Source organism: Episyrphus balteatus, chromosome 1 (genome assembly GCF_945859705.1).
Source record: "Episyrphus balteatus chromosome 1, idEpiBalt1.1, whole genome shotgun sequence".
In the NCBI taxonomy this organism is placed as follows: domain Eukaryota; kingdom Metazoa; phylum Arthropoda; class Insecta; order Diptera; family Syrphidae; genus Episyrphus; species Episyrphus balteatus.
The window spans coordinates 24,065,259-24,088,432 of NC_079134.1; the positions used below are offsets into that span (position 1 = coordinate 24,065,259).

The window sequence follows — 23,174 nt, forward strand, 5'->3', positions numbered from 1 at the left end:
TACCTCGAATATCTTTCAAATGGTTAGATTTAAGAAAAAAGTTATCAAGACCTTTTTCCTACAAGAATATGTTTCCGCTTTCGATTTTAATAATTTTTCCATTTGTTACAAACTTAAGAAAAAAAAAAACGAATTTTTAAAGATTTCTTGATTTTTGGACCTCAAATATCTATTGAACGGTTACACAGAGAAAAATGAACCACATAAAATAGAACAAAAACAATAAGATTTCTCTATGGTTTTCATCCAAGAAGGAAACCTTATTAAAACAATCGGGTTTTCCTTATTGTTTTAAAATCTGCAAAAAAATAAAAAAAAACGATGACCAGGCTGGGAATCGAACTGGAGACTTCAAATCATTAGTCGCCCACCTTACCACCTGAACCAACCTGCCATGAAAATATTGATCGCGATTTTTGTTCTAGTGCTTAGTTGCAAAAAAAATCAACTTTTCAGTCAAATTTTAATAAGATTTTCTCTATAAAAATAATAAGAAATCTCCTTAAAAAAACCTTATTAATCGTTGATTTTAATAAGATTTCCTTATGAAATGTATGGACGGTAAAACAATATGGCAATCTGTTAGTTTTTAGCGGGTCATATTTTTCTCTGTGTAGATAAACGAAAAAAGAGTATAAGGCCTTTTTTGTAGAGCGTTCAATTTTCTACAAGAATATGTAAAGAAATTTGTTAAAAAAGTCAATTAATAAAAGAATGATTTTTTTTTTTTAGAAGAAGCTTGATGTAAAATTGGAAAATTGCGAAGCGGAGGACCTTCCCATTAATATAAAGAGCTCATATTTGGTGTGTATACTCTAGAAGTGTCTAGCAATCAATTTTTTGGAGTACAAAATCAAAAATGTCGATTTTTTTGATCTACCCTAACATACGTGTCTCTAGTTTGTTTGCAAAATTGTACAATGTACATATTGTAATGTGAGGAAGTTCCACCAGTTGATAATAACCCAACAAACATTATCCCTTCTATAAAGCTTTACAGGAGCTACATTAACACCTGTAAAGCTTTATAGGAGCAAATTTGTTAGTCGGGAAGGTTTTATTTATTATTTTGTTGTAGTTTGACTAACCCGCTTATTAACAGATCTTTAAATTTTGAAGACACTTATTAATCAAATTGCCATATATACTAATTTTTGGTAAAAGCGACCAATGAATTGAATACTAAGATTTGATTTGAATACAACTTTGAAGATTTATTTAAAGTCTCTGATAAGGGCTTTAACTTCAACTTAAGATGTTAATCAAAAAGTTGCTGAAAATGTGCAAACAATGAATCAGAAAATTCATTCAAATGTAGTCGTAACTTTCAATAAAAAAATATTATGAAAATTATTCTTTTGTTTTACCAATATACCTACTTGTTTTTATAAAGTGACTTCTGAAAAATTTGTAGGCTATGTAGTTTAAAAAAAGAGACTTTGGTTACTTTTTTTATACAAGCAATAGTTGAAGATTCAAATTCAATATATATTTTAATTTTTAATAAATTTGGTAAGTACATATTTGAAAATTTATAAAAAAAAAACATTAAATTCGTTTTTCAAAGGAAAAAGACATCTCAAATGAATTTGAACTACAAAAAATAGTATGCAACATTTATTTTTTACTAAGATATTTTTTTAAGAAAACAAAATTTCAAAATTGTTGGAGCCGTTTGAAATAAAAACATTTTGTTCAAAATAATTGTTTAAAGTTAAAGAAAGTTGGTTCGAAAATTTTTAGTAATTGCTAATCAACACCTAAAACATGTTATTTTTTTTAGTTTGAAAATTTGATTTTTCCAACAAAAGAAAATCAAATTATGTAATATTTGCTTTGCATTTTTATATAAATCAAGTTTAACTAATACAAAATATTAGACAAATTTTATAATTTTTTTTGTTTTTTGTCCACTGTTTGTATTCAAAAACTATAAATTTGTGGACATTTTGCACTTTTTGAATTTAAGTTTATGTGGTTTTTAGAGCATTTACTATTAGGTATGTTTGATACATAAAATGAAATTTTATATTGTCTTCTTGTAAAAAAAAAATTAAGTCAAATTTGAAAGTCAAATTAGTAAAAATATATTAGGTATGAAAAAAGACCATCTTTTAACCGTCATATCAAAAATGTGACTATCAAAATCTTCGCTTATTTCAACTGTTGTATTTGGAAATAAAAACAAATTTTTTTACTGTTACGGTACCTGTCAAGAACTGGGGTCGAATCACCGCACACGATTACGATCATACTTTAACTTTTTGACTATTGCTCTCTCTATTTAATCAGTAGAAAAAGATAAGGACATATAGCAGCCATACGTTAACGAACGTATCCGGTAGTTCGACCCCTGTTTTTTTTTTATTTATGAATTTCTCAAAAACACCGAAACAGATTTCGACCAAAATTATACAGAAACTTATAACAATCATTATAAATAAAAAATTTTAAAATTTTTCAAAAAACACATTTTTGGATTTTTTAAAAATATTTACTATATTTACTTTTTTGTCAGAGTTTAATTCTGTTTTACATCCAATTTTCATTATTACGAATTGGTTTCACTTTAATTTGTATCTTTAATAATATAAAGACAAAGTACCTAAACCAGTCGATTTCTCTTTCAGCTTGTGATGTAATAAATTTGATGGCTGATAGTAATGCTTCATGATGTTGCTTTTAATTGAATTTCAAAAAGTTCAAACTTATCTTAACAAATCGATCTTACCTATGTAGTTTAAAGCCTACCTTTTAACAACCCAAAATCTCATATGAAACAATAAATTTTTATTGTTCAACTTCAAGATTTCTTTTCTTTTTTAAAATTTTCCTTAAAGTTATTTAATACAAGGTTACAAAATTTTTGAATCACCTTAAATTATACACTTCGATTGGCACCGTAAACCACGTTCATACAACATATAACAATTACTTCCTTCTGTTTTTTGTTTTCACTCAGCCATAAAATGTTTGAATAATTGAAGTCACGAAATATGTGTTGAGAGAGCAGTAAGTTGTTTTGGTTTTTCTTTTGTGGTTTAACAACAAATAAAACGGTTGTGTTAAAAAATGAACTTGAATTTGCTTATAACAATAAAAATTACAAAAAAAAAACAAGTAAATAAAAATTGTCAACAATCAAGTTAACAATTTTTGTGTGTCTCAAAAGATGCAATTAAAGTGTTTTGTAGTAAGACTGTGTTCATGATAAAAAAAATTACGTGTTTTGAATATATTATTTTACTTAAAAAATAGTTTTAATAAGACGCTAATTTTAAAAAAAAGGTCATAATGAGTTCATCAGTTGAGGTCTTTAACTTCACATAGTTTTTTTTAAAAAGACTTCTAGAGGACAAAAATACAGCTTTACCATGAAAATGCGATTTTTTCTTCAAAGAAAGAAAACTTACACGTCACATTTATTATCTTATTGATTCAAATAGGTCATTGCATTATCCCCCTGCAATCAATATTAAATAAAAACCATGTTGACACATTTCCTTTCCAATCCTTTCCAATCAAAAAAGGAAACACTAACTCATATCTACCTAATTATTTCTTCTAAGAAAAAAAAAAGGAAAATAACTGTTTATATAGAAAGAAGCCATTTATAGTCTTGAAGACTCATAAATCATTAATCCCGAACTATCTACTTAACCAACTTGCCATGTAGCCATTAGGGGTTTGGTTTGTTCGAAATCACATTAAGAAATAAACTTCATATACATATTATTGACACTAAGAACATAGCAATATTTCTCTGTTGTCTTTTGAAAGTTACCAGGTTAAACAGAATGTCTTGAGCTACTACATACTTAGACAGACAATTATTGTGAGTAATAATCAATTTTTTTGGCTGTGCTTTCATCAAGCTTATAATTTATTAACAATTTTGTGGAATGTTAGTAAAAATATGAAAATTACTATGAATATTCATGATGTTTGGTTAAGTCCTTTCAAATCAGGGTTTTAACATGTTTTTTTTTTTTTTTTTTTTTTGGTAACGTCAAAGCTTATGTTATAACAAGGTTCGTCAAATATCTAATTTCCTTTGAGTATTAAAAGTCAGGTTATGTTGAATGTTTACAATCTAATCAATATGATTATAAAAACATTCCCTTCAAAATAGTTATTGATAAATTTTGTTCATACCAACCAGAAGATTTTTATGGTTTTTTTTTAACGTGTCGTGCGTTAAAATTTATTTTCTTTTACTTTTTTGTTTTTTTTTTGTATAAAATATTCAAAAAATTCAATATTCATTTTAACCGTTTTTTTTTTTTATTTTAATCAATCAACATGACATGAACAACTTCGATGTTGTGATAGTAATAAAGTGACAGCCCCCAAGCCCACACATCATTATTGCACTTAAGGCCTAGTTTTAACAGCTCAAGACAGAAATCCATTAAAAATCAAAAGATATCTTATTTATATTTTTTTTTTATTTCGAATATTTTTTGATTAATCACGCAACCGATGAATTTGCAATTAATGCAATATGCAATTTATTTTACGAACTTGCGTGTGTCTTTGGATTTGTAGAAAAAGAAATATTCCAAGAGTTTTGGAATACATGCATGTGTATGATGGTAAAAAATACAATTCATTAAATTAGGATTTTTATCGGGTATGTCCAGGATTTAGGAATATTTCCCCAAAATAAACAAACTGTTGAAATAAATTTGAAAAACAAAAATAATTTATAAACAGAGGAAGCAAAATAATAATTGAAATTTTAAAGAACTGCATTTAATCGAAAACCGTTAACATTTGGAATTAACAAGTTACCAAAGTCTGAAATCCCTTTAGTTGGTCTTTTAGTAGGGAAAGTGGGTGCAAGACCGCCCCTTCAGAGTTAAACCGTCTTAAAAACCCATAAAAAACATCTTTTAATAAAAATAAAGTGTTTATTAATTAATTTTAATGTTTTTTTGTAGGACATCTCATCATTAAAAAAAAAAAAAGAAAAAAATACTGAACAAAAGATAATACGTTTTGAAAAAAAAACATCTAGGGGGTAACACCGCCCTTCTGTTGATAATAAAACCGTTTCTATCTTAAACTATGGAGTCTTCTTGCAATAATCACAAACGTATGCTATATTTTAATCGGTTCCCAACTTTTATTACAAAAAAAGAAAAGTTAAAACTTTTAAATATTTCATTATTTAAATTTGATGAAAAATCACAAAATTTACTATAACTTTTTGGGATTTCAACCAAACTTGCTCATTCATACAGACATAATCGATATTACCAGAAACCATTTATTTTATATTACAAGTCCTGCCAATTCAATTTTTTTTTCATACAACATAGGTAATACAAAAATGGTCTTGCTTCCACACTTCGCCTACATTTCGTTTGGACCATATTTTTTAAGACACCCTTTATATAATAACGTTACATAAAAGTGAAATTCAACAATGAAAAATAAACCTCTCTCAATTAGAATTCTGTTGAAAGAAAAGTGTGAATATTGCCGTTATTATTTTTTTTTTTGAATTTAATGAAAAACGACCTCATATTTGTTCACAATTTGGAAAAGTCACTTGTCAAAATTTTTATTGCTTTCTAATCATCACTTGCTTATGGCGTTTTCGATTGGCAGTCCGGAAACGTCCGGAATCATTCTGAAAAAATTTTATTCATACAAAACTGTCAGTTTTGTGCGAATAAAACGCTTTCAGAATGATTCCGGACTGCCAATCGAAAACGCCATTATTTAACTATTGAACACAAAATATTCAAATAATTTGTGAATTTAAAAATTGTAATTAAAAAAAAATTCTTTCATTTTTATGCGATAGTATCAGAACAAGGGTACAAGATTACAATTTTTTGCTTATTCCGTCCATAAAAGTTGTTCTGCAATAACACTCATTCGCACATTTTGTAATTAATTTGAAAGAAATTGAATTTCTATTTGAATTTTACTTAAATCCATTTTTAATTTTTAAAACCAAAGTAGAACAAGCTCAATAGATGTCACTAGCGAGTTTTAAAGCTTTAAGCTGTTTAAAAGCTTTAAAATTAAAAGTTTAGCTTTAGATAGGTAAAGTTATAAAAATAATTTTTAACTCACCATCACCATACTTTGACAAAGCTGAGAAGAACTTTCACCAGGAAAAGCAATTTAGTAATTTTTATTAAATTAGAATTTTGCATAGAAAATAGATTTAAAAGAAGACCGATTTTCGTACTAAACTCGCGAAAAATAATTTTTTTCACTAATGCAATGACATTTTACCTTTTTTTTCATTTAATTTTTGTCACCAACTTACAAAAAATTTGTAATTACAAGTAATTTTCGCAATATTTGTTAAAAAATCGATAGATTTTGTTTCACTACTTTCTTGTGATCACAAAATTGTGCTTGTAAATTGTAATCTATAATTTTAAATTTGTGAAAAAATCCATTTTTGTTTCACCGCAACTTCTATTTTACAAGTAACAAATTTGTGAGCTTTCAATGTTTCTTGTGGGTTTCTGTTTCACCAAACAAAAAAAATTACAAGTTTCTATTTATTTGTGAAAAATTCCTACAAGAGTCAAGTCGTATGTATGTCATTTTTGATACAATTTTGTAAAAAACGTATTTAGAGTAATAAAAGTGTTTAAAATGGCCGCACACTGTTAGGTATTATTATTTTGTGAAATTCTGTTGTTATTTCATTATAAGTCAGGGTTGTAAAAATATCAATTGAAAAAAAAATGCATTTGACATAGGTAATAAAAAAAAAAAACAAAAAATTAATTGCAAATTTTTTATTCAAAAAATATTTCTTGCATTGAAAAACATTTGAATTAATAAAAAAAATTATTGCAACTGAAAAATATTTGCATTGAAAATAAAAAGAAAATGAAAAGAAAAAAATCAATGATCATGTACAGATTTTGCACTAGAAAATTTTTTATTTCTGATAATATATTTTTTTAATGGAGAATATTTTGCAATAAATATATTTTTAATGCTATTTTTTTAGTTGCAATACCTTAATATTTTTTTTATGCAAAATTTTTGATTTTGTAATAAATATTTTTTTGTATTTATTTTTAAAATTAAAAATTGGTATAGGATTTGTGTTTCAAATCACAAAATATTTATTCCAATATTTTTACTGATTCATGTTCCTGACCTGTAAAAATTCGTTCTCTTTTGATCAAACAAGCTTTTATAGTGTTTTTATTTCTCATTTCAATAAGGTTATTTGTACTTCTTCAATCCTTATTATGTTTTTATTATAATTTTCCTCACTATCTAGAATTTTGATATCACAGTATTAGTTATTTTACAATTATTCCTTTAAAATAGGGTTGCCCCATAGGACTCCAGTTTTAAAAGTGGCAATCCTTTTTTTTCATATTCCATATCAACTTATCCTTCATTTGAAACCAATTTTAACCTCTATCCTTATTGGTTTAGTAACTCGATGGTCACCGCCAAGACTATAAAGGGCTTTACAAGTTTGTCAGAAAATTTTGTTGCTTACAAGAAAAAAATATAATTGGTGAAACGGTAACTCTATAAAATTGTGGTTTTCAAAAGTTAGTTGTAATTTTTTTTTTTTTCGATGATCATTTGTGAATTATGTACTTATTTGTACTTTGTGAAACAGAATTCCATTGTACAAATTTGTACTTGTGATCTATAAGTTACAAATTTGTCCTTGTAACTTGTAGTTGGTGAAATAGGGCCCAGAAATCATAAAAAAAAGCTAATATCTCTTTAGCATTTACTTCCGCCCAGCTTCAAATGCCAACAGTTTGTTTGTTAAACATAAATTTTATATCTCCCAGAAATTTAGATACAAAATTGTTCTCACATCTCACTTATTAAACTTTTTATTCAAAGAAACAAAACAAAAATTGAATTTTTCTCAAAAGAATGTATTCGAAATTAAACAAAAAGCATACACCAACTATTTTGAGTTTGAGCTTGTTTACCTTCTAATTTGATCAATATATTCAATAGACCCAGATTTGAAAAAAATATAAAAAAAAACACTTGTTAAGATAACAATTGATTTGTATAGCCATTTGTTTATCAAAGATAAAAGTATTAAATTGAATTACCTTAACAAACTTAAACATTATGAAATTGTTAATGACATCCGGCATTTTAGCCGTGTTGTAGATAGTTGTTGCCTTGCTTATTAAAAACATTTTCCAAAATGATAAGAAGACTATCAGACTAAGAGTACCTTCACCTTCAAATGGTTATAGGTACCTACAAATAAAACTATGGACCACTAGAAAGAATTTTTTGTGGTTCTCTTTTTTGCATATTTAAGCTCGAAAAACCAAATAGCTTTTGTGTCAGTATAAAGCTTTAAATTCCAAAATAAATAGAACCAGTAGATCATAGTTCGTTGGAAATAATTAATAGTCTTGTTTTTATAGTTAAAGAAGTAAGTTCGAATAAAAGTTCTACATACTCCGAAGTTATAAAATAAATTTTCTCTTAAATTTGAAAAAAAAAAAAAAATAAAGTTCAACTTGTCTTATAGAAGAAAAAAAAATTTAACATAAAGTTGCAAGAATTGACCAATTCAAGGTCTCTATGATCATAACAAAAGATCATGAATGAATAAACCTAGTTTTGGCCTAGGTTTGCCAACTTATTTTTTTTTTTTTTTTTTGAAAAGTGACTTTCAAAAAAATTTTTAACGCGATTATCTTCAAATTTATTCTTTCTTTACAGTAAAAGAGCGAAATAACAATGTCTCAAACCAAAACTAGGCCTAAAGTTCTAGTAACCCACCCTAACATACAAAAAGAAGCAATCGATATTCTTAATGAAAAATGTGAAGTTATTATTCTTAATAACTTTCCAATAGTTGACGAAGAAATTTTTGAAAAATGTAAAGGAGTTGATGGAATATTTTGGAGAGGTCGTTACTATCCACTAGGAAAAGAGTTGCTAGATGCAACTGGACCTCAGCTAAAATGCATTTCAACAATGTCGACCGGATTTGAATTTATGGATGTTGACGAGTTAAAACGAAGAAAAATTCAACTTGGAACGACAAAGGGAGTACAGGATAAAGCTGTTGCTGATTTAGCTATTGGTTTGATGATATCTGCAGGAAGATGCTTTTATGAAGGACGATGTTGTATTGAAAAGTATGTAAAGACACAAATTTTGAGAAATTTTAATTTGACATTTTTTTTCTTATAGTTCAACAGTCAGTCTAAGTCCAAAATGGTTATCTGGTCAAGAAATTCGAGGTTCAAAAGTTGGATTTTTTGGATTTGGTAATATTGCACAGGCAATTGCTGATCGTTTGAAATACTTTCAAGTTGATAGTTTTTTGTATCATTCTCGAAGGCCTTCAGATAAGGCTGATATTTATCAAGCAAAATATATGACTTTTGAAGGACTTTTGGAGGAAAGTGATTTTCTTATTATTGCATGTCCACTGACCGATGAAACTAAAGAAATATTTAATGAGTATGCATTTAGTAAAATGAAGTCAAATGCGGTTTTGGTTAATATTTCAAGAGGAGGTTAGTATTATTATTTCTTTGCATGTTTTATTTCTTTGTATTTTTTTAAATTTATCGCAGACGTTGTTGACCAGAAAGCTCTTTACAATGCTTTAAAAACAAATACAATTTTTGCCGCTGGCTTAGATGTGATGACCCCAGAACCATTGCCTGCAGATGATCCAATTCTGAGTCTTCCTAATTGTGGTAATAATTTTAATAAACTTTTAAGTTTTTTTTTTTTATTTAAAAAAAAAAATCGTTTTTTTGTAGTCATAATTCCACATTTGGGTGCAACATTAGAAAGGGTACGAATAGAAATGGCTACAACAACAGCAAAAAATATTTTGCTAGCCCTCGATGGTAAACCAATGATTTCGCCAGTGTTTTAAAATCGAAAATATACCATGCTGTTTAATGTTTTGTGAAATTCCTATGATTTAATATGCAAAATAAATATTAATACATATTTATTAAATACAACTATACATGGATTGTATTGTTATTTCGTACTTAACCGTTCCCATGGGTTTGAATTAAATTGCTGTTACCCAAATGTCTTATTTTCCTCATTGTTTTCAGTTTTTTTGTATTTAATGTATTTTTTTTGTAGCAATGAACAATTTTTTTATTTTTTTTTTGTATACTTAAAAAAATTGTTACACATACACCACAGTGACCCATTATGTTAAAATGTTATGTTAGAAGTGGTTACAAAATTTGCTAGTATTGCATGCAACCTATGTTGAAGTGCAATTTTATGTTCAAAAACAAAATGGACGAGTTATTGCGTCATTAATTTGCTGTAAAAATTGAAGTCGTAAATGTAAAAGTTAAGCAAAAAAAAAGATTGGAAATGTTATGAAATAGAATTCTTATAATTACCGAAAACCCTTCGTATAGCCTTAGACTCAAAAAGAAGGAAAATTATAAGTATTTAAATATTTAACGCATAAAAAAAAAATTTAAAAAAAAATTTTAAAAGTCCTATTAACAGATTTTTTTAACTTTATTGTACCCTTTCGGACGACCAACGACGAACAAGGATCTTGTTTTGCTATAAAATTTTTATTTCTCAAACATCATTAAGTATGCATAAAATGTTTTTAAACAAGAAAAAATTCATAAATCAAAACCAAAATTTTTGGAATAAAAAAAATTATTTAATTTTGAAAAAAATTTTCTTTTTAAAACAGGCAAGTTTCCTAATTGTTTTGGTAATTTTGTAAATTTACCGGTGCTACTCTCAATCAGTGATTTACTTTCCTGTTCTTTAAAACTTTCTTATACTTAAAACAAAATATGTTTTCGAATGACATCATGACTTTACGAGTTTAAAATAAGTTCTTACTTCTTAAATAAAAAAAATTTTTTTTGTTTTTTCATAATTTTTTCATAATTTTTGTTTTGTTTCATGAATTTTTTTTTTTACGGACAAATAAATTTTTCTTGAGAATTTGTACTCATTTATGTGGATTAATTATTTCTTCAGAATGACATAATACGATTTTTTTTTTAAATTTTAGAAACATTGTATATAAAATAATTAAAATAATAACGGCACCTACATTTATCAAAAAAAAAAAAATTTTATTTTTTGTTGTGCAAGAATTTGGATTTACAAAAAGCTTTTAAGCAACTTCTACCATGAGATCAAGTTCGTTCCACCTTGGATTTTTTTTTCATATGCATTTGCCTTTAACTGCAAATTAAAAAAAAAATTATTGGAAAAAAAATTTAATCAATTTCCCATTGCATTGTACATTCTCACTTCGTTGTGTAAAAAATATTTTTTATTTGCAAAAAAAGCGCATCTTCAAATCAGATGAGGTCCACTTTAAATCCCACCCGCTTAAAACAATCAGCTTTCAGCTTAAAATAAATGGAATCCACTTAAACTCTGTTGTATTTAAGGTGAACTTAATTTTAATATGAATATGAATTTCATCATAAATTAAAAACTTCAACTTTACTTCCACTTTATCATACTTTGTATTTCCAAAAGAAGGATAGCCTGATGGTAAAGCACTCGCCAAGTGACCGAACAGATTTAATTAAAATGTGTCCACATAGAAATAAGAAAATTGTCCGCTTAAATTAAGTGGATTTCTTTTAAATTTGCACATACAACCAATTAAGAAGATTTGTCCGCTTAATTTAAGACGGAAGTCATCTTTGGCAAAAAAAAAACATGAAAAAATCTGATAAATTTAATACGGAATTCGATTTGTTTAAGGCGGTGTACAGTACAATATTCAAAAACAAAAAATTTCCAAAAATTCTTTATTGTACAAGAAATCTAATGGCATACTTTATTTGGCAATTTTAAAAACAACTTTTAATATTTTCTTATACTTCTTATAAATTTATATATTTCTTTTTTTTGGCAGTGGAGACATGATAAAACCGAAGGATCATTCATAAGCAACAAAATTTCATTTCAAAGCAAGTAAAAAAATTAATACGAGATAAACAAAAGTAAACACCAAATAGGTAGATACACAGTTTAATGGCGCCAAAACCACTTAAATTGTTCTTCTCTGAAAACAGTTGTATTCATATACAAGTTAACCATAAAAAAATATCTTTATCACATAAATATGGTTCCATATGTTATTCCTTACTCTCTTAACAAATGAAATGTTTAAATTGTATGCTTCTACAAATATTTAAAGTGTTGTTCTGAAAATTGTGCTTTACAAACACCAAATGAGTATAACTTTTTCAGGGCAGTTGGATAATTTTGTATATTTTTAGCATTTTAGATTTTTGAATGACTTGAGATTCGAGTTCAGCGACCTAAAAAAATTATATAAATCTAAAGTTGTCCACTTTGAATGATTTTTTTATTTAATAATTTTGAAACTTTCATGAATATTAATGAATTTTAAACAAAATTATTTCCAAATATAGTACTGATTTTCTTTAAATTTTTATGGTTTTTGAGAGGATTGGTCTTTTCAAACTCAAAATATCACTCAATACCAAGTTATGATGGTTCCTTAAATGACAAATTTCAGGACCCTGATTTCATAGTCTCCAACGTGTTGAAAAGAAATGAGAAAATAAACATTTTAAAGACTTAAAAAAAAAATCCTTAAGAACTTTTTTTTCATAGACTTCCTATTGACTAAACATAAACTCTTTCATCTAATTAAACTGGAAACACCCAGTACATTAAAGCCAAAGAAAAATAATAAATACCTACTATAATCCTTTCGGAATTTTGTAGATTGATAAGAAATTAAATCAGAAATTTATTAAATCATTGGTAAAACATTAATCAGGATATGATATAATTTTATTCCAGAGAACAATATTAAAAAAAAAATCATAACTTCCATTTGATAAGATTTGCTTAGTAAATCAAACACGTGCAGCTGAAATCACTCAAAGCTTATACAAATAAACCATTTTTATCTGTTTTATAAAAAAAAAAAATAAATTAACTAAATCACCGGCTGTTCTATGAATCTTTTAATGTGTGCAGGTAAACATTTTATAGTAGGTACCTACTTCGTAGCAAATGTCATTTTTTGAAGTTTATTTAGTCTATGTGTCAGCTGGTTTGATTTAATTAAAACAAAAGCAAAAAAAGAGGTTGAAAAAAGCAATAACTTGTTGCTAAAAAGCTACAATCAAGCTCATTTTGTGCTCTCAGTCAAGTCAGTTAAGCTTTAGCATTCAATTGAATCAGAAGCAGAACCTGTGATCGAGTTGCTTATTTTGACAGTTCAATAAAAATATGGACAGAGTGAGTTGAATTATCATTGTAATTTAATTGTAATATTATTTTATAATTTTATAATTTTATAATTCATGAATATTATTTGATGGGAATGTGAAATTTTATAACTGTGTGAATTATAGTAAATTATAGTAATGCCAATTATTATAAGAGTGTCAGTGCAGTCATTATCTTTTAATGATAGGTGTAGGAATTGTACTTGATAGTTACTATTGTTGTTGTTGTAGCGATTTGAACAAAAACTTAAATTTTGATCTAAAGTGGCAGGTGGCCATGGCACAGAGGAATGAGTAGATGACTTCAGAGCCAGACATCGTGGGTTCGAACCCAACGGTCGACTCAGAAGTTTTTTCTAAATCGCCAGCTTAACTGAAGCCACCTGTGCGATAACATGAGACAATTGTCAACGATGTCTCCCCCTCTGTGCCACGTAGTTATGTGTTATATGTGTTTCTGTTGTTCTTTCTTTCTTTGTCTTTCTCTTTGTTGTATTAATGTCTTGTGCTGTATCAGCAAAATGGACTAAGTTTCCGAAGCTGTAGTGTGTGTCTAGTCCGTAGATTTATCTTCGGATTAGATTAATATGTAATGTAATGTAATGTAATGATCTAAAGTGTCTTATCTCAAGTGTAGATTAAAAACTAAGAACAAAAAAATAAATAGTAACTTTTGCAAGAGAGCACTTTAAATCAATAATTTTTACTCTCGTTTGGGAACTTTTTAGAAAAATATTGATAAATAACCATAATAGTAATTTGATGTATGTTTGAAAAATAACTTCAAATGAATTCAAGTGCTTGGCGAAAAAATATTATTCTTTGGGTAAAATAAGAATGTTAAAAATGTAGGATCTCAAGAATTGATTTTTCTTACTTTAAACAATTGGCCACACCGGAAGGGTATGCGTTAGCGGTACGGGTATACACAGAAAATAATAAATTTCGTAAAATTACGAAAATCGTTTAATACACTACATTTTTGTGTGCTCAACGAAAATATGTAATTTTTCGTAATATGAAAACCTTCATCACTTAATGAAAACGTTTCATACACTTTGTTTCCCTTTTTAGTGCCAAAAAATCCAATTTAATAAAAAGATTCATCACTTAACCAAAAATTTCATATTCATTTTAGCCCTGATTTTTCAATCGTCAGTTAAACTATCAGAAGAATAAATGTCAATATAAAAAAAAACTTTTATTCCTAGCAATAAGCTCTATCTAAGGTTTATCTGACTATTGAAAAATTGGCCCTTAAAGAATAAAAATATTAATTTTTTCCTTACTTTCTCAACTTTTTAATTTAGTAATGAAAAAATTCATTAACTTATGAAATTCAACATTAACCCTCTGTAGGCACACCTCTTTTTTGTGAATTTGGTTTACCTATACTTTTTCATGTCGCTAGAACTTTTTTCGGTCTCACTATTTAATAGAGAATCACAAATTGAAATTGATGTAGAATATTCCGAGGAATTTGAATATTGTATTCACAATTTAAAAAAAATGTATTTTCACCCTTATAAAGACACATTTTTGTGACCACTTTTAATTTTTGTATTGCCAAATTCGCACTCGTGTGCCGACAGAGGGTTAACTAACGAAAATCTTCATTAGTTTATGAAAATAAATAATTATCTTATGAAAATTCTGCATATAGTAATGAAATATTACATCGGCTTATGAAAAAATACATCAGTTAACGAAAAAAAAAAAATCGTTGCCTTACAAAAAAAAAACATAGGTAGACTGGGGTTTATTTTCGCTCCGCTCCACTTTTTCTGAATTTCAGGTTTTTTTATTCCAATATTTAGAGAAGAAAAATTAGTGAGAAATTTCGTAGGTTAACTAAAAAATTCGAAGGTCTACTAAAAGAATGTAATTATAATCTACTAAAAAAACAATTTGGGCAACGAAAAGTTTCGTTAGCTAAGCTTACGAATATTTGTTCGTAATTTAATTCAAATTTTCATAAAATAAACCAAAAAATTCGTTAGCTTACATAAATTAATCAAAAAATACATTAACTTACTTAAGAAAAATATCATAATTTGCTCACCGTAGTTTGATTAAATTTTAAGTTAATTGATGAAAAATTTCGTAAAGTGATGTAAAAATTCATTAATATTGATTAAAAACTTTTATTAAAGTATTTCATTAAAATACGTCAATTTTCGTTAGTTGATGAAGATATTCAATAACGTATGAAAGCCATTTCGTTGAGCCAATTAAATTTTTCATCGGCTGAAAATTAATTAAATTTTCGTTGGCTCAACGAATTTTTTCGTTGTATTTTCGTAATGATTTGGTTTAGTGTAATTGTATGAAAAACATTCCAAACCTAAATATTGATCCAGTCTACCGCATACCTTTTTGGTGTGGCCAAGACTCAATAGTTCTTCAAAATGTTGTATTGTGAAAAATTTCAAACTCAGGGAAAAATTCAACGTAAAATGTATTATGGTCAACGTTGACTCAATGTTGAAAAAACTAAAATAAAGCATATGTATTTAAATTAAAATTTAAATTAATGCTCTTTTTCAAAGTATCAACTTTGTTTTAAGGAAGTTGAATCAAAGTGCTTTTCTTTGATTTTAAGTTGTTTTTTTCCCTCAGTGTACCCGATAGGTTTCTAGAATGTTTCAGTTCGAACATGGATTACTATACTCCCCATAATCTCGTAAAGGCCCTAACTACAAAATTTTCGATTTTGATTTTTTGCATATTTGGAGTTTTAGCATTGTCTCTGATTTATTATCATTAATTTTTTTAGCCTAGCTCTTCAAATACGTCAGAAAATTAAAAATGTACTTTTGATTTTTTCTTTTTTATATGCAAATAGCAATATAAGATTTACTGTTTCCCTCTATAACTCAGAAGTAAGAAAAATGTAGTTAGGGCCTTTACGAGATTATGGGTAGTATAGGTAACAGATGATTTGTAGTGTAAATCAAAAAAAGGTGATACCGATGGAACTTACTGAGATAATTTGTAATACTTTCTAAATAAAAAGCAACTTGACTACTTTACACGTGATACCTATCGGAGAAACCGTTGATACCTACTGGGGCCATTTGTGATACTTGTGTTTTAATGAATTTTATGTTTAAATCTTCAAGTATACAGCCTTGAAACATAGATTCAAGTAAAATTTCAAAAGCCCTTAAAAATCCCATGAGTGCATACAAAGTTATTCAAAGTAGAAACTCAAAAAAGTTAAGTTTTTAAGTTATATCGAAATTTTTCTTAGTTAGGAAAAAAGTAAACCTTACTTCTTTTGGTAGATCACCTATATGAATTGAAAATATTTAACGAAAACTTTGTTATGTTTTATAAGATTAAAATTTGTTATTTTTAATATTTTTAGAAACTTCCCCAAACCGTATTGGACGTATTGGACAAACTAAAGGGCAAACCAAAGGTCCTTGTTACCCATCCAGATGTGCCACAAGAAGCTATTGATATTTTAAGTCAAAAATGCAAAGTCACAGTTCTTTCAAGTTGTCCACCAGTTCGAACGGAAATTTTGGAAAAATGCAAGGGAATGGATGCATTTCTTTGGGGTGGTCATGAGGCATTAAATGCTGAGATTCTAGATGCTGCTGGTCCACAAGTTAAATCAATTTCAACAATGTCTGCTGGCTATGACTTTGTTGATCTTGAAGAAATTAAGAAAAGGAAGATTCCCTTCGGCAACACACCAGAAGTTTTATCTGTCGCAGTTGCTGAGTTGGCAATTGGATTGATGATTTCAGCTGCAAGACGTTTTCACGAAGGCAGAAAACACATTGAATCGTCAACATGGAACAATGCAAGTCTAAAATGGATGTTGGGTCGAGAGGTTCGTGGAGCTAAAATTGGTTTCTTTGGATTTGGTAGCATTGCTCAGGCAATTGCTGATCGATTGGAAGGTTTTGAAATTGGCAGTATTATTTACCATACGAGGAGGGTTTCACCTGCTGGGAATGATTATAAAGCAAAGCATGTGACTTTTGATGAATTGCTGGCACAGAGCGATTTTATTTTCATTGCTAGCCCACTGACTGAGTCAACAAGGGAGAAGTTCAATGAAAGTGCATTTAATAAAATGAAGTCCACTGCAGTACTTATTAATATTGGAAGGGGACGTAAGTTTTACAATTTTTTTTTTTACTAAGGGCCTGACCTATTTGTTTTATTTTTGTAGAAATTGTTGATCAAAAAGCTCTTTACAATGCTTTGAAGACAAACAAAATTTTCTCAGCTGGACTTGATGTTATGACACCAGAACCATTGCCAGCTGATGATCCTCTATTGAGTCTTCCAAATTGCGGTAAATTACTAAATTTTGGTATAATTATGATCAAAATTACTAATTTTATTTAAATATTTTAGTTCTTGTTCCACATTTGGGATCAGCTACGGAAAGAACTCGTTGTGATATGGGTGTTATTGCAGCACACAATGTTCTTCAAGGTTTAGCTGGAGAGCCAATGTTTGCACCAGTATATCAACCCTAATCTTGTTTCCAAATTTTACACTTTTTTATTTTAATTTTTATTGTGTTTTCTATTGCAAAATAAAATGTTTAAAAACTTTAATTGAGTAGAATTATAGTTTATGCACTTTTTTTATGATATAGCTTTGTAATTTAGAAAAGCATTATACGACTTGAAAGTCTTGAATTTGAAATTATCTGAAAACGGAACGTTAGATTTTCGTGAAATACAATCACTCAAAAAAACACCCTTTGACTTCAAAATTTCAAGGGACCTTTTAATTTCTGGTTCTCAAACCAAGTGGAACACTCTCACCGAAATTCATATCCATGACATATTACTCCGAATTTTCGTTTTTTTTTTCTTCAAAAATTAAGTAGTCACTGTAAAAATGAAATAATTTTCTTGATTCTGTATTCATTTGGCAAATTTTATAAGAGTACCATAATTTTAAACAAGATTTTGCTAATATTAAAAAAATATTACGCATACGCCACAGTGACTCCTGAAAATAAACTGCAAGATTTAACAATCTGGGTTGCTTTGAGTGAAAGATTCTATCTATGAGTTATGTGTTTAGTTTTTATTCGATAGTTTATTCGATAGTTTGTTCGATAGTTTTTATTCGATAGTTTTATTCGATAGTTTTTATTCGAATGAATAAATGATTTAATGAATGAACTATTCGATAGTTTAAATAATTCAGTTACTAAAAATATCGATAGTTCAATTCATTCGATAGTTCCCATCACTAGTTTTGTCATGTGTACCAAGAGAGTGAAGATTCCGTGATGAGCTATATGTGATTTACAACAACATCAACCTGGTCAGAATGTTAAAAAAAAAACAGTGACTAAAGATAGCTGGAACAATTTAACCATTTAACAATCGACCCACAGCTCGACGAATATTCTGATGGACAACGTGGCAGAGGAAACAGGAGAGCCTCATCTTATGTATAGAAGTTGAAATAAATCATCAAATAAAATGCACGACTGGGTCGCACGTAGGTACTTGCTCTTGTAGTCCAAAGTATCTTTATCTTTTAAGATTTTGTTAAGTTTCAAGAAAAAAAAGAAAGTTAAAAAAAAATTTTTATCATCTCCATCATCGTAATGTTGGCTTTGATTACGACCTCGAATTTTTTTCTATACACGAAACGAATATGTACTTGCCCTATAGAGCAAGTAAAAGTATCATGTGCCAGCTAGGAACAATGGCTGAAAAGCCCTTAAATCAAAATTTAAATTAGTGAAAAAACATAAGTTTATGCACTTTATTTAAAATATTTACCTGTTTTTTTTTTACTCAAAAATTAAAATGCACAAGTGGGTCTCACGTAGTGTTGCTTAAAATGTCATATATTTTGAAAGCATTCATGAAAAAAAAAATTTAATTTGATCATTGATTTTAAAGGAAATTTTAAAATAGGTATATTAAAAGCTTTCTTTTTTTTTATGTGAAATTGTTTGATAAAAAGTTTTTTTTTCTTTAAATTGCGAAAACCTCTTTTAAATAGCTTTTAAACTCTAAATGCAGTACATTTCGTCGGCGTAAGGCAAAATTGTTCTAAATGCACTTTTTACCGAAAATGAGTTAATGATGCAGTTTTACTAATTTGAGGGTGCTCTTTCCGAATTTGAAAACCGTTTTTGTAAAAAAATTTCATTCCGCAGATAACATTATTTAATGGGACATAGAAAAATAAAAACAGGGAAGCAGCATTTTGAAAATGAGCCCGAGTATTCTTGATTGTTCTAAGTCCCATCATATTTTGTTCTTAGTCCACTTTTTATTTAAGGAAAAAACGTACTTGTATAGGAATTGTTCTATGTCCAATTTTGGGATTTTAGTTTTAAAAAATATTTAAAAATAGTATGCATCTACTAATGAGGTAAACTTGTATATTTTATTCAAGAAAAAAGAACAAACTTTATAAAGAACATAACTTGAATGAGGAACGAGCAGAAATTTGTCGCTTTACACCAATTTGAAACTTAAAGATCGTGCCCCATAAAATTTGCTTTTTGTGACTTAGAACAATTTTGCTTTACGGCGACGATATGGCATTATCGACCCTATTCTGCTATTCGATTCACGTGAAAGTCTTAAGTAAGAAGAGTTTAAATGAGGGTTAAAATTAAACTTGAGCATTTTTTTTTCTTTAGAATTTCTAAAACAGGCGAAAACAAAGCTTTACTTTCGAAAGTTAGAAGTTTTTCAAAGTCAGTTTGACGTGATAAGTTAAGGAAATCTTTCAATTCACGTGAATCGAATAGCAGAATAGGGCTGTATATTTCTTTGATATCATAGAATATTTTTGTGAAAATAAAGGTAGGTAGGAGCTATTTTACAAAAAAAAATTCGCAATAAGAAATATGGTATGCTATTCTGAACAAATTTTAATCCACATTATCTGAATATTGATTTGTTTTCAAAAATTGATTTAAAATTTAAAATTTTAAATTTTCTTAAATCTAGAATTGATATTTTTGAAATGTTTCTCAATTTTTTAAAATTTAATGCTTTCATACAAAAATGTTCATTGAGTTAAGTTAAGAAAATGATTCTATGGCAAAAACCGTTAATAACGCTTAAAAAAATATTTTTTTTATTTCAAAAAATTCCAAGGCCCCATCACCCAAAAGATTTTAACAACCAAGTTTGAAGCAAATCGTTTAGATGGCACAGACAGAATTGAGGGCCTCACTTTTTTGGCATCATCGTTATCGCAAGTTTAATTCGTAAGAGATGCTGTTTTATCTCCATCTAGTGGAACACGGCCGAACAGCTCCGATTTTGATGATTTTTTTTTTTCTATCATCAGTAATTAAAGATACTTTAACCTCTATAGGTTAAAAATTGCCGCTATTGTCGTATTGTAATCTATAGAGGTTAAAGTATTTTTAATGAGTGACGTTTGATGGAGAGAGCGACTATTATAGATGGAGAGAAAGAAAATTTTCTATAATTTTACTTAAAATAAAGAATAAAATTTAAAAAAAATTCCGGATACAATACTGCCCTTAATCTCGTAAAGACCCTAACTATGTACATTTTTCATACTTCCAAATTATAGAGGGAAACACTAAATCCACTACCGCAATTTGCATATAAAAATGAAAAAAATTTAAAAAATATTTGGAATTTTCTGACTTTTTTAAAGACCTAGGCTAAAAAAAATAAATCAGAATAAATCAGAGACCCTAACTCCAAAAATGCAAAAAAATAAAAATCGAAAATTTTATAGTTACGGCCTTTATACGAGATTATCGGCAGAATATGATTTCATATCATTTTTGAAAGCTGAAAATCTTCTTAAATTTCCCAAAAATAAAAAATTTTAATAAGTTTTGTTAAGAACTATGCTTGTACTACAAATACAAATTATCTTTAAAAGTATGCAAGTGAACAAATAATCGTATTTAATAAACTTCATACCATTTTTCTTGAAGACTGATCAGCTGATTGGATTAAATAATTAAAAAAAAAAAAGATAAGATAAAAATTGTCAATATCTTGTTGAGAAAATTTATAACTAGAATATTATTTTTTTCTCTCAGTCAGTTAAGATTAAGTCTTCAATTGGAGAAGATCGAGTATCTTATTTTTAAAATTAAATAAAATATGGACAAAGTGAGTTGAACAGTTTTTTTTCCGATGGCATTCGGTTTTAATGATATTTTATAGTTGTTGATATTTAAAAAAAATTCACTGAGATTTTAGTAGTATTTTTATTTTGCTTCTAATTTATAAATAAAATGATGTTAAGGGCTTTTTGTAACAAAATTTTGTATACAATTAAACATAATTATAATTTTATAAAGTTGATGTTGATGAACTTTTAACAAATTACCGTAAACTGGTGAATTTTTCTCGTTTTCTCTATCAAAAGCCTGTTGAACAATTTTAGAAAGAGAAAAAACTCACTTTTCAAATCATTTTCTTGCAAACAAATAATACAACACAAAAGTACATATAACAAAATCTTTTATTGTATCTTTCAATTTTATTTTGGCTTGATAAGATAAGAGTTTTTTGTTGAAAAAATTGCTTAATTTAAAATATTTCTAATTTGGTTTAAGAAGGTTTGCAGATAAAAACAATCAAATCACAGTATTTTATAACCCAAGATAATACATTTTTTTTTAAACGAAATAAAATATATGCATGTAAGAAAACAATATGAGCCATTGCCATAGTAATTTTATTTTATTTTTTTAAAGAAACTTCCCGAAAGCATCTTGGCCAAAATCCAGGGCAAACCAAAAGTTATTGTTACCCATCCAGATGTGCCACAAGTAGCTATTGATATTTTAAGAGAAAAATGTGAAGTAACAGTTCTGCAACACTGTCCACAAATACGATCGGAAATTTTGGAAAAATGCAAAGGAATGGATGCTTTGTTTTGGGGTGGTCATGAGCCATTGAATGCTGAAGCTCTGGATGCCGCTGGACCACAAGTAAAATGTATTTCAACAATGACTGCTGGCTATGACTATGTTGATGTTAAAGAAGTCAAACGGAGAAAGATTCCATTAGGCCATACACCTGAAGTTCTTTCTGTAGCTGTTGCTGAGTTGGCAATTGGTTTGATGATTTCAGCTGCAAGACGTTTTCATGAGGGTAGAAAATGTATTGAATCATCATCTTGGGATAACCAAAGTCTCAAGTGGATGTTGGGTCAAGAGATCCGTGGAGCTAAGGTTGGTTTCTTTGGATTTGGTAGTCTTGCTCAGAAAATTGCTGATCGGTTGGAAGGATTTGAAATTGGCGGTATTATTTATAATTCGAGGAGGCCTTCACCTAAAGGTGATGCATATAAGGCAAAGCATGTGACTTTTGATGAATTGCTGGAACAGAGTGATATTCTTTTTATTGCCAGTCCATTGACTGAGGCTACAAAAGGGAAGTTTGATGATAGTGCATTTGATAAAATGAAGTCCACTGCAGTTCTTGTGAATATCGGAAGGGGACGTAAGTACACATATTATTTCAATATTATCTTATAACCGCTATTTTTAAATTGTTTTTGGTAGAGGTTGTTCAAGCAAAAGCTCTTTACAATGCTTTGAAAACGAATAAAATTTTCTCAGCTGGACTTGATGTCATGGATCCAGAACCATTACCATCTGATGATCCTCTGTTGAGTCTTCCAAATTGCAGTAATTTACAAAATTTTGTAATAGTATGATATACATTTCATGTATTATGCATATAATTTTAGTTCTTGTTCCACATTTGGGATCAGCCACTGCTAGGACTCGTGGAGAAATGGGTGTTATTGCAGCACATAATGTATTACTTGGATTAGCTGGAGAACCGATGATTGCACCAATCTATTAGCCTTAAGTTTTAAGCTAAAAAAAACTAATAGCTTTTTTACAACTATTTTTTTTTTTTTATTTAATTTTTTAATTAAATGCGTTTTTCAAAAAATTTAATAGGTACGAGC

At 28.0% G+C, this 23,174-nt stretch overlaps 3 protein-coding genes across 3 annotated transcripts in view; all 3 read left to right on the forward strand.

Moving 5' to 3' along the window:
• The first annotated feature begins 8,303 nt into the window (after positions 1-8,303).
• The window catches only part of LOC129906739 (glyoxylate reductase/hydroxypyruvate reductase-like), a 151,064-nt gene continuing 136,193 nt past the window's right edge, over positions 8,304-23,174 (forward strand). Inside the window, exons 1-5 of the mRNA XM_055982632.1 lie at positions 8,304-8,416; positions 8,710-9,131; positions 9,187-9,515; positions 9,576-9,701; positions 9,768-9,912. Coding sequence (XP_055838607.1) covers positions 8,728-9,131; positions 9,187-9,515; positions 9,576-9,701; positions 9,768-9,886 — 978 coding nt within the window. The 5' untranslated portion in view covers positions 8,304-8,416; positions 8,710-8,727 and the 3' untranslated portion in view covers positions 9,887-9,912. The remainder of the gene's footprint in view (positions 8,417-8,709; positions 9,132-9,186; positions 9,516-9,575; positions 9,702-9,767; positions 9,913-23,174) is intronic.
• LOC129906736 (glyoxylate reductase/hydroxypyruvate reductase-like) lies at positions 13,141-17,774 on the forward strand. The gene is made up of 4 exons (XM_055982629.1): positions 13,141-13,248; positions 16,609-17,368; positions 17,428-17,553; positions 17,616-17,774. Exons 1-4 carry the CDS (start codon positions 13,240-13,242, stop codon positions 17,738-17,740), a joined length of 1,020 nt encoding a protein of 339 aa, XP_055838604.1. The 5' UTR covers positions 13,141-13,239; the 3' UTR covers positions 17,741-17,774.
• Positions 21,296-23,115, forward strand: LOC129906737 (glyoxylate reductase/hydroxypyruvate reductase-like). The gene is made up of 4 exons (XM_055982630.1): positions 21,296-21,355; positions 21,946-22,696; positions 22,759-22,884; positions 22,947-23,115. Exons 1-4 carry the CDS (start codon positions 21,347-21,349, stop codon positions 23,063-23,065), a joined length of 1,005 nt encoding a protein of 334 aa, XP_055838605.1. The 5' UTR covers positions 21,296-21,346; the 3' UTR covers positions 23,066-23,115.